At 37.5% G+C, this 15458-nt stretch overlaps 1 protein-coding gene across 14 annotated transcripts in view; it reads right to left on the reverse strand.

Moving 5' to 3' along the window:
• Positions 1-15458, reverse strand: part of Ulk4 (unc-51 like kinase 4) — a 548798-nt gene that overhangs the window by 506339 nt on the left and 27001 nt on the right. For all 14 annotated transcript variants that reach the window (XR_012443110.1, XR_012443108.1, XR_012443109.1 and 11 more), the window contains exons 10-14: positions 14283-14401; positions 14076-14145; positions 12559-12655; positions 3046-3150; positions 850-910 (exon numbers count right to left, since the gene is read on the reverse strand). Coding sequence is in view for 9 of the 14 variants with exons in the window: in XM_074059105.1 (XP_073915206.1) it covers positions 850-910; positions 3046-3150; positions 12559-12655; positions 14076-14145; positions 14283-14401 (452 nt within the window). In the remaining 5 variants the exon portion in view is untranslated. The remainder of the gene's footprint in view (positions 1-849; positions 911-3045; positions 3151-12558; positions 12656-14075; positions 14146-14282; positions 14402-15458) is intronic.

Genomic DNA, 15458 nt, shown 5'->3' on the forward strand with positions numbered 1-15458 from the left:
TAATAAGGTTTGAGGGGTTTTTTTTGGTTGGTTCGTTGGTTTGGGTTTGGGGCGGGGGTTATTTTTGGTTTTTTGGTGGTATTGGGGTTTGAACTCAGGGCCCTGCGCTTGCTAGGCAAGAACTCTATTCCTTGAGCCACAGCCTTCAGTCCATTTGTTTTGTTTTTATCAGTGTATTAAGCTGACCTATATAAACCATTGGTTAGCTGATTTAAATTTGATTTTATTTTGAATTTATTTCAAATCATAGATTGTACACTAGCCACAGTGAAGAACTTTTTCCAAATCTAGCTTAACTTACAATACACTTGTCCAGTTTAAAAAAAAAAAAAAAACCCCCAAGACGTAAGATTTTCTGACATTCACCCCAAATAGGTTCTCATTAGCTGAAAAGAAACACAATCATCCTAAAGTCTCTCTATTGGAATACCGTCCCTACAGAAGTGCCATCAAAGGCCCTGTCCCTCAGGCAAACCTCAGTTCTTCATTGTGGCCCCCAACCCCGTACACCCACAACAGCACTAAAATGGTAGAGATCCAAATGGCTCTGCAAGGAAAAGGCAGGAGAAGACCCTCCACCCACTCACAGGAAACCTCACCCAGCTCCACAAGAACTTCCCCTCCCACAGGAGTACAGGGCAGCCCAGACTAAGCTGAGGTAGGTCAAAGGCTCACACGAGTAGATCACAGATGGTTTATAATTTGCAGAATGCTGCCAAGGCCATTGGCAAAAAGAAAAAAAAACGGAATGTAGTTATTCCTGTAAAAATATTATACTTGCAAATAAATTTCAAATTTGTGTCTGTATACAAAGGATCTGCATGATTGCCAAGCCCTTCACAATCCTACCTGAATGTGCTGGTAGATGTAGTATTTTTGAATCAAATTTAATTGGCGGTTGCTTCATTATCTATGGTTAAAAAAAAAAACAATTTTTGAGATGCCTTAAGACAGATATCTGTCTCTTCAAATGAACCCTGTATCAGATTACAAGCCAATAAGGACAAAAATAAGAATGCTGTAAAATTTGTCATCAAAAAAGAAATTCAACCATGCTACTTCACATTAAAATATACAAATGCAGGCAACTTTTAAAAAGCATTTCAATAAACATATGCAATAAAATCAAGCTGCACACACAGTTTCACCCTCTCTTGGCTTACTCTTTAGCTAATTTGCCTCTAGGTCAGAAATTTAGGCATTAACAAATATTTACCAGGTACCTGCCTCAGGGAGACCGGGCCCTGAGTGCTAAGGGGTACAAGGTTATTAAAAAGACAGGATCCTACAGTCAGAGAGTTGGGCTCTGCTGGGGGTGGGGAGACAAACACTTGTTAATAAAATACATAATTCATACAGAGAATAATACATAATTTCATACAAAGAATTTTTAAAAAGAGACTGAAACAAGAATTTAAGCTGCTGTGGTTGGGGCAGAGATAATGGAAGAGGAGGAGGGTGGTCTGAAGTCTTCAAGGACAGTTAGGACTTGATGGCTGTGTTCCAGAAAGATGGAACAGTAGGAACAGGTAAGTGCTCCATGTATTTGAGGAAAGTGAAGAAACCATGTGGTTGGATCTGTGAGTTTAGAACAATGGAAATACTTCATCTGGAGACTTTAATCAAAAATTCGGCTATTTTTATGTCCAACTTCTCCAAAATCTCTATATACAGTATTTTAAAACCCTTTGCTGGTAGTGTTCTTAACAAAAAAAATAGTATAAACTCATTCATTCTAATCCTGTAATCTAAATTCATCATCTCATTATAGTCATAGGAAATCCTCACATAAACCCAAATTAAGAAATATTTCTACAAAATACCTGACCAGTTACTCATCAAAGTACCAAAGTCAGGAAAGACAAAGACTGAGAACTTCTCAAAAGGCCATGAAAGATGAGGACAGACTATAGGACATGGAGGAAGCACACCATAAATGTGGGACCCTAGAACAGATATGTGGCTTAACAGTAAGATTCCTGTAAGTTTAACAGTTTGAAAAAGCTGTACCAGATGACTGACACCAGGAAAAGCCAGGTAAAGGCATATAAGAACTACTAACTTGAACCTTTTCTCAAGGTCTAAAATTTGTTTAAAGAAAAAAGTTTAAAAAATAAGTTTCTGCTAAAGTTTCTCAGAAATCAGTACCCATGGTTGTACAGGGAAATAAATATGGAAAGAATATGGTTAAGTGAGATAACAAACTGTTCTAGAATGTCCACTGGGAAAATACCCCATTACCCATCAGTTTTAGCTAACGTAAAGTTATTCTACCAGACATCTGAACTCATGCAAAGAATTAGCTCCATTACAAAAGTAGCTAAATAATCTACATGAAATCCTGTCTTGTCTAGGAAATAAACATACAAGCAACAAATCATTTGTTCTAAACACGTAATGTTCCCTGTGTCATAAGAAGAAATAGCCATGAATTAATAAGAAAAAAGACATTTTTCAGAAAAGAAGCAGGGGACAGGTTAACAGGGCTCACAGCTATAACCCCAGCTATTAGGCAGATGGGGATAGGAGGACCACAGCTCAAGGACAGCCAAGGCAAAAAATTTCAAGACTTCATCTCTACCAAAAAAAAAAAGGTATAGTGGAGTAAACATGTGATCCCAGGTATGGGGGAGAGAGGTGTGTAGTAGGACAGACGTATGAAGATGGCCTTAGACAAAAACACAAGATATAGCTCAAGTGGTAGAGCACCTATGTAGCAAGCACAAGTCCCTGAATTCAAACACCAGAATCACCAAAGGGAGAAAGAAATGGAAGCATGAAAATTAAAATACAGAACAGGTGATGGAGTGTGAGTGTTGAGGGGCTGAAAACCAAAAGAAAAGCAGAGGACTGAGAAACTGGTTATTTTCAAGGCAAATACTCATCATCCCCTAGGAAGAGGTGTGAAGCTACAAAGCTCACAGTGAGTGTAAACTGCACTATGAAGCACAACTCCCCACGCAGTCCCCACAACCAATGAAGGTGGACACAGTGAGACCTGCTCACTAAAACTCAGTCCTGGGTGGTCTCAGTGTCTTGCCTCACCTTTGGATTGTCGATAATTGGGGTGACAATGAGGTCTGAGTCTGTGTAGATGAGCTCTCGCATCTGGGACTCCAGAGCCTCGTGGCTCAGGTGTCCACTTGCCATCTGAAACAAGAACAGAAATTACACTTTATTTCTGTGACTGGTAAAGAGCTTAAAAGATGCTGACCACTGTCAAAAGTCACCTGTAATCAATGGACTTCAATTGCTATTCAAGACACTCTCACAGTCTCAACAATCCTATATTGTATGTATCATTATTCCCACTTTACACTTGAAAAAACAAGGCTCAGAGACAGTACCTGGCTTGCTCACGCCAAGCAACCCTTACCACTAAGGTGGGTTAGAAATGGAAAACACATCTTCTGTACTATGATGTTCTAAACCGTGATGAGACAAACTGGTTTTTTGATTGACATGGTATTTATCTTTCATCCACAAATGCTAATCAATTATTACTGCCTTGATGAATATTCTACATGAAACTTAAATTATACCATTAAAAAAGTTCAGGATGAAGTACTAATCTGTTATCAAAGTGTTAAACACCAATATACTTGTTAAATCCAGAGTAGAGCTGATGCATAGTAAGAACGGATAGCCAAGTGTTCACTATGTCACTCCTTTGAGATGTCTGTGCTCCACTTAAATAGAACTTTTGTTCCTGGTGCTATACCTTAGTGTTTCTCATCAGAAAAATGAAGATTTATAAATTACGAACTTCAATTGAAATAAGGCTGTAACTAAATAGAACAGAAAACCAAATTTTAGAAACAAAATTATCTACAAATGAAGGACATGGATAAAGGAACAGAAGAATTAGCTAGCAAAGTTCCTAGAAACCAAGACAACCCTGGAGACATATACAAGAGATAAATAAAAGTCATAAAAAACAAATAAGAAGCAGCATGGGAAAATATTCTAACTTTAAAAACACTGACTTTTAAGACAGAAAGATGACGCAGCCCAGCAAGGTGGTACAAGCCTATTATCCCACTACTCAGGAGGCTGAGGCAAGAGAATCATGAGTTTGAAGTCAGCCTGGGCTACACAGCAAGACCTTACCTCAAAAAAAAAAAAAAAAGACTGGGGTAAACCAACATGCCAACATGGCTACTTTATTAATTATGCAAGTTTGAGGAAGTTAAAACTTTGAGCTGAATCTGCTAGTACAGAACCGTAATCCCAACTACTCAGGAGGCTGAGGCAAGGAGAATTACAAATTTGAGGCCAGCCAAGGCTACCCAATGAAACCCCACCTCCAAAAACTAAGTCAAGCATGGCGGTACAGGACACTATAATCCCAGCTACTCAGGAGGCATAGGCAGGAGGATTTTTGAGTTGGAGGCCAGCCCAGGGTAAAGGTAGGAAGACACTGTCTCAAAATACAGATATTTCCAGATGTAACTAGGAGAACTTAATGGTACTGATGTAATGATTTCAATTATAAGTATTATCCTAAAGTACCATATACAATGGAAACAACTAAACTGCTGTCAATTACTAAAGAATTAAAAATTCTAAAAATAACTGTTCTAAGTGTTCTTGCCATCTGCAGTTTGGATCCTTTTTTTTTTTTTTTCATTTTTCTTTTATTATTCATATGTGCATACAAGGCTTGGTTCATTTCTCCCCCCTGCCCCCACCCCCTCCCTTACCACCCACTCCGCCCCCTCCCTCTCCCCCGCCTCAATACCCAGCAGAAACTATTTTGCAATTATTTCTAATTTTGTTGTAGAGAGAGTATAAGCAATAATAGGAAGGAACAAGGTTTTTGCTGGTTGAGATAAGGACAGCTATACAGGGAATTGACTCACATTGATTTCCTGTGCGTGGGTGTTACCTTCTAGGTTAATTCTTTTTGATCTAACCTTTTCTCTAGTACCTGTTCCCCTTTTCCTATTGGCCTCAGTTGCTTTAAGGTATCTGCTTTAGTTTCTCTGCATTAAGGGCAACAAATGCTAGCTAGTTTTTTAGGTGTCTTACCTATCCTCACCCCTCCCTTGTGTGCTCTCGCTTTTATCATGTGCTCATAGTCCAATCCCCTTGTTGTGTTTGCCCTTGATCTAATGTCCACATATGAGGGAGAACATATGATTTTTGGTTTTTTGAGCCAGGCTAACCTCACTCAGAATGATGTTCTCCAATTCCATCCATTTACCAGCGAATGATAACATTTCGTTCTTCTTCATGGCTGCATAAAATTCCATTGTGTATAGATACCACATTTTCTTAATCCATTCATTGGTGGTGGGGCATCTTGGCTGTTTCCATAACTTGGCTATTGTGAATAGTGCCTCAATAAACATGGATGTGCAGGTGCCTCTGGAGTAACAGTCTTTTGGGTATATCCCCAAGAGTGGTATTGCTGGATCAAATGGTAGATCGATGTCCAGCTTTTTAAGTAGCCTCCAAATTTTTTTCCAGAGTGGTTGTACTAGTCTACATTCCCACCAACAGTGTAAGAGGGTTCCTTTTTCCCCGCATCCTCGCCAACACCTGTTGGTGGTGGTGTTGCTGATGATGGCTATTCTAACGGGTGAGGTGGAATCTTAGCGTGGTTTTAATTTGCATTTCCTTTATTGCTAGAGATGGTGAGCATTTTTTCATGTGTTTTCTGGCCATTTGAATTTCTTCTTTTGAGAAAGTTCTGTTTAGTTCAGTTGCCCACTTCTTTATTGGTTCATTAGTTTTGGGAGAATTTAGTTTTTTAAGTTCCCTGTATATTCTGGTTATCAGTCCTTTGTCTGATGTATAGTTGGCAAATATTTTCTCCCACTCTGTGGGTGTTCTCTTCAGTTTAGAGACCATTTCTTTTGATGAACAGAAGCTTTTTAGTTTTATGAGGTCCCATTTATCTATGCTATCTCTTCAGTTGCTGTGCTGCTGGGGTTTCATTGAGAAAGTTCTTACCTATACCTACTAACTCCAGAGTATTTCCTACTCTTTCTTGTATCAACTTAAGAGTTTGGGGTCTGATATTAAGATCCTTGATCCATTTTGAGTTAATCTTGGGATAGGGTGATATACATGGATCTAGTTTCAGTTTTTTGCAGACTGCTAACCAGTTTTCCCAGCAGTTTTTGTTGAAGAGGCTGCTATTTCTCCATCGTATATTTTTAGCTCCTTTGTCAAAGATAAGTTGCTTATAGTTGTGTGGCTTCATATCTGGATCCTCTCTTCTGTTCCACTGGTCTTCATGTCTGTTTTTGTGCCGGTACCATGCTGTTTTTATTGTTATTGCTTTGTAATATAGTTTGAAGTCAGGTATTGTGATACCTCCTGCATTGTTCTTTTGACTGAGTATTGCCTTGGCTATTCATGGCCTCTTGTGTTTCCATATAAATTTCATGGTAGATTTTTCAATCTCTTTAATGAATGTCATTGGAATTTTGATGGGAATTGCATTAAACATGTAGATTACTTTGGGGAGTATCAACATTTTTACTATGTTGATTCTACCAATCCATGAGCATGGGAGATCTCTCCACTTTCTATAGTCTTCCTCAATCTCTTTCTTCAGAAGTGTATAGTTTTCCTTGTAGAGATCTTTCACATCTTTTGTTAGGTTTACACCTAGGTATTTGATTTTGTTTGAGGCTATTGTAAATGGAATTGTTTTCATACATTCTTTTTCCGTTTGCTCATTGTTAGTGTATAGAAATGCTAATGATTTTTCTATGTTGATTTTATATCCTGCTACCTTGCTATAGCTATTGATGATGTCTAGAAGCTTCCGAGTAGAGTTTTTTGGGTCTTTAAGGTATAGTGGATCCTTCTCTAAGGCATTTACAATCAAACTCATGGAAAACATCTCTAGCAAGTACTTTTTCAAACATTTCTTTAAATAGTTGCTCAATTGACTCTTATATTTTCCTTGTAAAAATTTAACTTGTGTCTGTTGACATTCTACAAAAGTACAACTTCTATCTAACAAATTAAACTAAGGAGTTTTTTTTTCAGATGCCAGGACATAACCTGTCATATAAGACAGACAAAATTAAGCTTAATGTACATCAGGTAAGCCCATCCTAGGAGCCACTCCTTCTAAACCTCTTTGTTGCTCAAATTTGGCCAAAAAGGTCTTTTTCTTTTTTTATATTATCATGCTATTATGGTACTAGGGGTACACTGTGACATTTACAAAAGTGCTTACAATATATAACACTTGAATTCACCCCCTCTATCATTCTCCTTTATCCTCCCTCCATTCCTGGGATAATTCCAACAGGTCTCATTTTTTGATTTTTATACATGAGCACATAATACTTCTACCGTATTTGCCCTCCTACACCCTTTCCTTATAACCTCCCGTTCTCCCCCAGTACTGGCCCCTAAGAAAGGACCTGTTTTACCGACCATCCTGTTCTTTGTTTTTGAAAAAATGTATTTTTGTTTAAAATAGCTATACAGGGAGTTTCACTGTGACATTTCCATGTATACATGTATTATAATCCAAATTGGTTCATCCCTTCTATTTTTCTCCTTTCAACTCTATTCCCCTTCTTATGGTGATTTCAACAGGTTTAAAAATTCTATGTCCACTCTTATCTAGGAAGTACATCAACCATATTCACCTTAACTTCCTTCTTTCACTCTCCCTCTCTTGTATGTGACCTCCCCTTCACATGTTATTTTTAACAACATCTATATTTATATTGCTTGTATTTATATTGGGCCTATATTCCACATAGGAGAGAAAATGTGGCCTTGGGTTTCTGAACTTAGCCAACTTCACTTAAGATGATGTTCTCTGTTCTCCAGTTCCATTCATTTACCTTCACTTACCATTCATTCTTTATGGCTGAATAAAATTCCATTTTATATAAATAACACATTTTCTTAATCCATTCATCTGTTGTGGGGCATCTTGGCTGTCTCCATAGCTTAGCTATTGCAGCTATTGCTACAATAAACATAGGTGTGCAGATGTCTTTATTGTAACCTGACTTACATTCCTTCAGTATATCTCTAAGAGTCGTATTGCTAGATCATATGGCAGTTCTATTTTTAGTTTTGTTAGGAGCCACTATACTGCTTTCCATAGTGGTTGTACTAATTCACATTCCCACCAGCAGTGTATGGGGGTCCTTTTTCCCCACATCCTTGCCAATATTTGTTGCTGCTTGTGTTCTTGATGATAATCATTCTAACAGGAGTGAGGTAGAATCTTAATGTGGTTTTGATTTTCATTTCCTTTATAGCCAGTGATAGCAAGCATTTCTTCATGTGTTTTTTTGACCATTTGGTGGTCTTCCTTTAACAAAGTTCTGTTTAGTTCATTTGCCCATTTCTTCATTGGGTCATTAATTTTTGGGGAGTTTAATTTTTGAGCTCCCTGTATATTCTGATTATTGATCCCCTGTCAGATGGTTAGCTGGCAAAGATCTTCTCCCATTTTGTATTCTACCTCTTCAATCTGGTGACCAATTCTTTTGTTGTACAGAAGCTTTTTAGTTTCATGTAGTCCCATTTGTCAATCTTTTCTCTTAGCTGCTGAGCCAGTTAAATTCTATTTAGGAAATTATTGCCTCTGCCTATAAGCTCCAGAGTATTTCCTGCTCTTTCTTGCAGTAGCTTCATGGTTTCAGGTCTTACATTAAAGGTCCTTGATCCACTTTGAGTTGATACCTGTATAGGGCAAAAGACATGTATCTAGTTTCAGTTTTCTGCATGCAGATATCCAATTTTCCCAGCAACATTTGTTGAACAACTGTATTTATTGTATGTTCTGGAAACCTCTCTCAAAAATCAGATAAGCGTAGCTACATGGATTCATATCTGGGGTCTTTTATTCTGTTCCATTGGTCTTCATGTCTGCTTTTGTGCCAGTACCATGTTGTTTTTATTGCTAAGACTCAGTAATATAGTTTGAAGACAGGGCTTTGTGATAACACCAGTGTTGCTCTTTTTGTTCAGTATTGCCTTGGCTATTTGTGGTCTTTTATGCTTCCAAATGAACTTTAATGTTAATTTTTCAATCTGTGACGAATGTCATTGGAATTTTGATGGGGATTGTATTGAACATGTAGATTATTTTCGGTAATATTGCCATTTTCACAATATTGATTTCACCAATCCATGAGAATGGGAGATCTTTCCATCTTCTGTAGTCTTTGATTTCTTTCTTCTATGGTTTACAGCTCTCATTATAGATGTCCTTCACTTCCTTTGTTAAGTTTTTTCCTAGGCATTTTATTTTTTGAGGCTATTATAAATGAAATTGTTTCCCTACATCCTTTGTCTGTTCATTGCTGGTATATAAAAAGGCTACTGATTTTTGTAAACTGATTTTGTATCCTATTACTTTGCTGAAGGTGCTTGCGATGTCTACTAGGAGGAGTTTTTTAGTGGCGCTTTCCAGTCTTTTGGATATAAGATCATGTCATCTGCAAATAGGGAGATTTGACTTCTTTCTTTCCTATTTGAATTTCTTTTTTCTTCCTGTCTTATCGCTCCAGCTAGAAATTCAAAGACTGCATTGACTAAAAGTGGAGAGCGTGGACACCCTTGTCTCGTTTCTGACTTTAGAGGAAATGGATTCAGTTTTTCCCCATTCAGTAAGATGCTGGCTATACACTTGTTGTTTATAGCTTTTATTATGTATAAAGCTTCTATTCCTAGTTTCATCAGAGCTTTTATCATGAAATGATGTTGAATTTTGTCAAAGGCTTTTCCTGCATTTATTGAGATAATCGTGTGGTTTTTTTGTTCTTTGCTTCTGTTAATAGGCTGTATTCATTTAATGATTAGTGTATGTTGAACCATCTCTGCATCCCTGGGATGAAGCCAACTTGAACATTATATATGATCTTTTTGATATGTTGTTGAATTCAGTTCACCAGTATTTTACTGAGAATTTTTGCATCTAAGTTCATTGAAGAGATTGGCCATTAATTCTCTCAATGGCACTAACTCCCACCTGACCTGCCTGTCACTCCCCTCCAGTGTGGGACCAAATCAGACCAACCTAGACATCTTATCTTGGCAAAAACGAATGACCTACTGAGACTAAGTTGTTCCAGCAACCAGGAAAGTTTTCTAAACTTTCAAAGACAGTTTAGAAAAAGACTAAACTGTTCAGACAACAGGGAAAATAAAAACTGTCAGATTTCAAATGGGGTCACTAATGCCCTGCCCATCAAAAAGCAATTAAAGCAGAGAGGTTAAAAATGAATTGTTCAATATTAAGCCACACAACTATAAGCAACTTGTCTTTGACAAAGGCGCGAAAAATATACAAGGGAGAAAAAGCAGCCTCTTCAACAAAAACTGCTGGGAAAACTGGTTAGCAGTCTGCAAAAAACTGAAACTAGATCCATGTATATCACCCTATACCAATATTAACTCAAAATCGATCAAGGATCTTAATATCAGACCCCAAACTCTAAAGTTGGTACAGGAAAGAGTAGGAAATACTCTGGAATTAGTAGGTATAGGTAAGAACTTTCTCAATGAAACCCCAGCAGCACAGCAACTAAGAGATAGCATCGATAAATGGGACTTCATAAAACTAAAAAGCTTCTGCTCAACAAAAGAACTGGTCTCTAAACTAAAGAGAACACCCACAGAGTGGGAGAAAATATTTGCCAGCTACACATCAGACAAAGGACTAATAACCAGAATATACAGGGAACTTAAAAAACTAAATTCTCCCAAAACTAATGAACCAATAAAGAAGTGGGCAACTGAACTAAACAGAACTTTCTCAAAAGAAGAAATTCAAATGGCCAAAAAACACATGAAAAAATGCTCATCATCTCTAGCAATAAAGGAAATGCAAATTAAAACCACACTAAGATTCCACCTCACCCCTGGTAGAATAGCCATCATTAGCAACACCACTAATAGCAGGGGAAAAGGAACCCTCTTACACTGTTGGTGGGAATGTAAACTAGTACAACCACTCTGGAATAAAATTTGGAGGCTACTTAAAAAGCTAAACATTGATCTACCATTTGATCCAGCAATACCACTCTTGGGGATATACCCAAAAAACTGTGACACAGGTTACTCCAGAGACACCTGCACACCCATGTTTATTGCAGCACTATTCACAATAGCCAAGTTATGGAAACAGCCAAGATGCCCCACCACTGACGAATGGATCAAGAAAATGTGGTATCTATACACAATGGAATTTTATGCAGCCATGAAGAAGAATGAAATGTTATCATTCGCTGGTAAATGGATGGAATTGGAGAACATCATTCTGAGTGAGGTTAGCCTGGCCCAAAAGACCAAAAATCGTATGTTCTCCCTCATATGCGGACATTAGATCAAGGGCAAACACAACAAGGGGATTGGACTTTGATCACAAGATAAAAGCGAGTGCACACAAGGGAGGGGTGAGGATAGGTAAGACACCTAAAAAATTAGCTAGCATTTGTTGCCCTCAATGCAGAGAAACTAAAGCAGATACCTTAAAAGAAACTGAGACCAATAGGAGAAGGGGACCAGGAACTAGAGAAAAGGTTAAATCAAAAAGAATTAACCTAGAAGGTAACACACACGCACAGGACATTAATGTAAGTCAACTCCCTGTATAGCTATCCTTATCTCAACTAGCAAAAACCCTTGTTCCTTCCTATTATTGCTTATACTCTCTCTTCAACAAAATTAATGTTATAGTTTATGGAGTGGTTATCAACAAACTTCAGCTTGCTGATGGCTGCAGGCAAAGAACCTAACCCTTATCAGAGACCATTCTCTTCTTTTGGCCATGAATATTATTTTGGGCACAGTGCTGGGGATAGAACCCAGGGCTTTGTGTGTGCTTAGCATGCCCTCTACCACTGAGCTACACCCCTGCCTCCTTCTCCAACAAAATTAGAGATAAGGGCAAAATAGTTTCTGCCGGGTATTGGGTGGGGGGGGAGTATAAGTTACAAGAACAGGGCTATCTACATTCCAGGGCTATCTGTATCCTGTATCCTTCTTTCTCCAAGATGTTAACAAGCTCTAAGCTCCTTGGATGGATGGAGGGTCAAAAAAAAAATAGAAAAAATGTCTAACAAATAAAGTTCTACAGCACACCTTTTGTCCCTATGATTTGAGTAAGCCTAGATGACACCTCCCTGTTTAAGCACTTATCTTAGCCACTCAGATCCATTATCTTTAACCACATGTATGCCCTTAGCAGTCTAAAAGTATAAGACTAAGACATGAGGGCCACCATTTTGAGTCTCTATTCCCATTTCTTGCACGGGGAACAGAGAATGTTTCTTCCTTTTCTTTCATTTCTCCTCACTTTTATCCTGTTATGCTAAATTCCTTTCCCAATTAACTTTACTAATATTTTTACTACAAAAAAAAGAGCTGGCATTATAAAATTATTAGAAGAAAGCATGAGCATCAACCTTTATGAGATTGGAATAAGGCAATGGCTTCTTGATATGCCACCTAAAATAAAAATAGCAATAAACAGCTATGAACATAGTTCATATATCGATTTGCAATCATTTTTCTGAGCTTCTGCATCCTATATAGAAAAGAAACTCCATCACTGCTCACCTTGGTCAAAGGAGAAGTCTTCAGTGGTGAACTATGAGTCACATCTGCCCCAGGACTTAATCCTACTGCAGTGCTAGTTCTTGGAGTAGGACGAGAACTAGAAAATACCCAACAGTTTCTTTAACATTATTCAGATTTCAGAGACTTTACTCTCTGCTTACTACTTTCTGAGAAAGAGCACGTATCATGAAAAACAGTAGAACAGGATGAATTGTATACATTCTCATCAGTATAAAAAAAACCTGAAACTTTTAATTTGTGTGTTTATATGGCACTGTAACTTTTGTAACCACTTTTAAAGTAATTTCCGTGCTAATTTACTTACAGATCCCATGCTATATATGGTATTTTCTTTTTTTAACTGGAAACCTTAAAATATTTTTATTATTTTTTCCTATTGGCAAAGGTAGAATCAACATAATAAAATAGATCAAATGTTCTACAAAGGATGGAAAATTATTTAGTTTCATTTCAGAAAATATTTGAAATGGAAAGTTACCTTTGCACCTCTTGAAGATAAGAAACAAGTAAGTTATAATAACCTATTTCTAATGATTCCTCCTGCATGTATAAATGCCTGCTATAACCTATCAATCACTACATTACTCCTGGGTCACTGGTTTTCAATTTTCCACATTATAAAACTGATCTTTATAGCCCTTTTCATTTATTTTCTTCGAATTCCCAAAGATCAGGATTTGCATCTGATTTGCATGTCTTTCACTTACTTATCTGTTTATTCATTCATTATACAAGTACTTACACAGCACATAAAATATACCAAAGACTGTACAAGGTTCTAAAAACATCTATTTAAATGCCTAAAATGCGTATCAATAATTTACATTTAAATATGAGTATGAGAAAGATATTTTAGTCTAAGAGTTATAACCCCCATTTCATGAAATGAAACTATTACTATATGAGAATATTTTTTCCCTTTTGCAGTGCTGAAGTCAAACCCAAGGCCTCTTGTATGCTAGGCACTCCACTGTACCACTCAGCTATAGCCCCAACTGCAGAAATTTCTCTTAAGTATATTTAATATTTATTTATTCAATTTTTCATATATTGGTTCCCTTCACTTTAAGATAACTATTCTGATTTTTTTATTCTTCCAGCAATTATAAACATTGTTTACACCCAACATATAAAAAAGTATTTTAAGAAAAACACATGGTCTAGGGATATAGCTCGCTGAAGAGCACCTGCCTAGCATGAGTGAGGTCCTGGAAAGGGAGGGAAGGAGGGAAGGAGGGAGTGAATAAAAGAACTTATTTGGATAAGTCCTTATCTAAATAAAAAAGTTGGGGCTTCTGAAATGTTAAATTCATTTTTACCTAAAGTTAAAGTTCAAATAGAAAAGGTCCCCCATACACAGCAAAATCTAGATTGGCCAGCACTTAATTGCAACTTTGAAAATGAAGATGAAAGTGGATTCTGGCATTCGTACCCCATCCTTTACCTCTGTGTGATACGGTTTGCCACCAGGTCACTACTTTTTGATTTTTACTTACCTGAGAAGAAATATGGATTCATTCAACTGACCCCCAATAGTACTCTTAGGCCGCAATTCAGTTGGATTTTCTGTAGCAGGAAAGTAACATATTATCCATGAGCAGGCATAATGTACATAGAGATTTTAAAAGAAAGCTGATGCAGAAATGAGTGACTCTCTGAAGCAGCATCCAACACAGCATGGAGGTGTTGAAATGAAAGCTCACCTAGTCTGAAAGACTGACTCAATCGCTGGCCGCCCTTCTGCCCTTTTGTTTGTCCACTCTGAGGGCTCTGCAGGAGTTCCCTGGAATCTTGTAGCCCAGAACAATCCTTGACATTTCTGCTACTCAATGGGACAAAGCCAACAGTCAAAATTACTTTGAAGTTTCTGTAATTTTGCCTGTACAACAAAAGCTTGAATGAAAAAAACAAAATCAAAGGCTGGAGAGGTGGTGCAAATGGCACACCACCTGTCTAATAACCAAAAGTTAAAAAGCATAATGAAATTACACAAGACATTTGGCAAAACAGTATTTAGAAAAGCTCAATAAATAAAGCTCAATTCTTCACTGAGTAGCTAAAATGAGCACTTTCTAGACAATAAGGCATTGTACAAGAAATCTACAAACCCTTTCCCTGAAAAGGCTAGGGAAGTAAACTAGAACTAGAAGTACCATGAAAACCTGTAGGGAGTTTCCCTCTGCTTTTCCCTTCGGATTGCCTAGGCCAGATTCAAAGGCAACAAACACAGACAGAAACACAAGAGAAGCTCCTCTATTTCTGTCCCAAGGAATAAAAAGGAGCTCCCTAAAGGCCACAGAGGGTATGAAAATTCCCTCTTGGCTTGCTTGCTTTTCTTGTGGCCCTGTTTCTCTCACCCAGACTCCAGGTAATCCTGCAGGCATTAAATAGGGATAGCCACAGCTATTGGTCACTACCTGAAACCTTAAAAGCAGAGGACTCTTTTCTTTGACCAGAGAAGTATGATTCTAGGAACACAAGGCAAATCCCTCTTGTTCTGCTGTTTTTCTCTCTCCCTCCTCACTGTCCTGCTCCCTTTAGATCTGAAGCCTTCCAACAAGGAATAAAACTACAATACACCATGACAGAGCAGGGGAAAGAAGAGAATTAACAATAGCTATGTGAATAGTCTTTTATGTTTTTTATATGAATTAGAAAAACAAAAGGTTTTAAACAATGTAAGTTACATTAGTTTATTCTTTCAAGTCACTTGCAAAGATCTAAATATTCATTTATAGACCAACAACAAAAAAGACAGTGGGGTAAAGAAGAGAATTAATAATAGCTACGTGAATAGTCTTTTACGTTTTTTAAAGTGTTTTCACTTATATTATCTCATATGTCTACCCTACAATTCCGTGCGGAAAACAGTCGAGTAG

Source organism: Castor canadensis, chromosome 17 (assembly GCF_047511655.1).
Source record: "Castor canadensis chromosome 17, mCasCan1.hap1v2, whole genome shotgun sequence".
Taxonomy (NCBI): domain Eukaryota; kingdom Metazoa; phylum Chordata; class Mammalia; order Rodentia; family Castoridae; genus Castor; species Castor canadensis.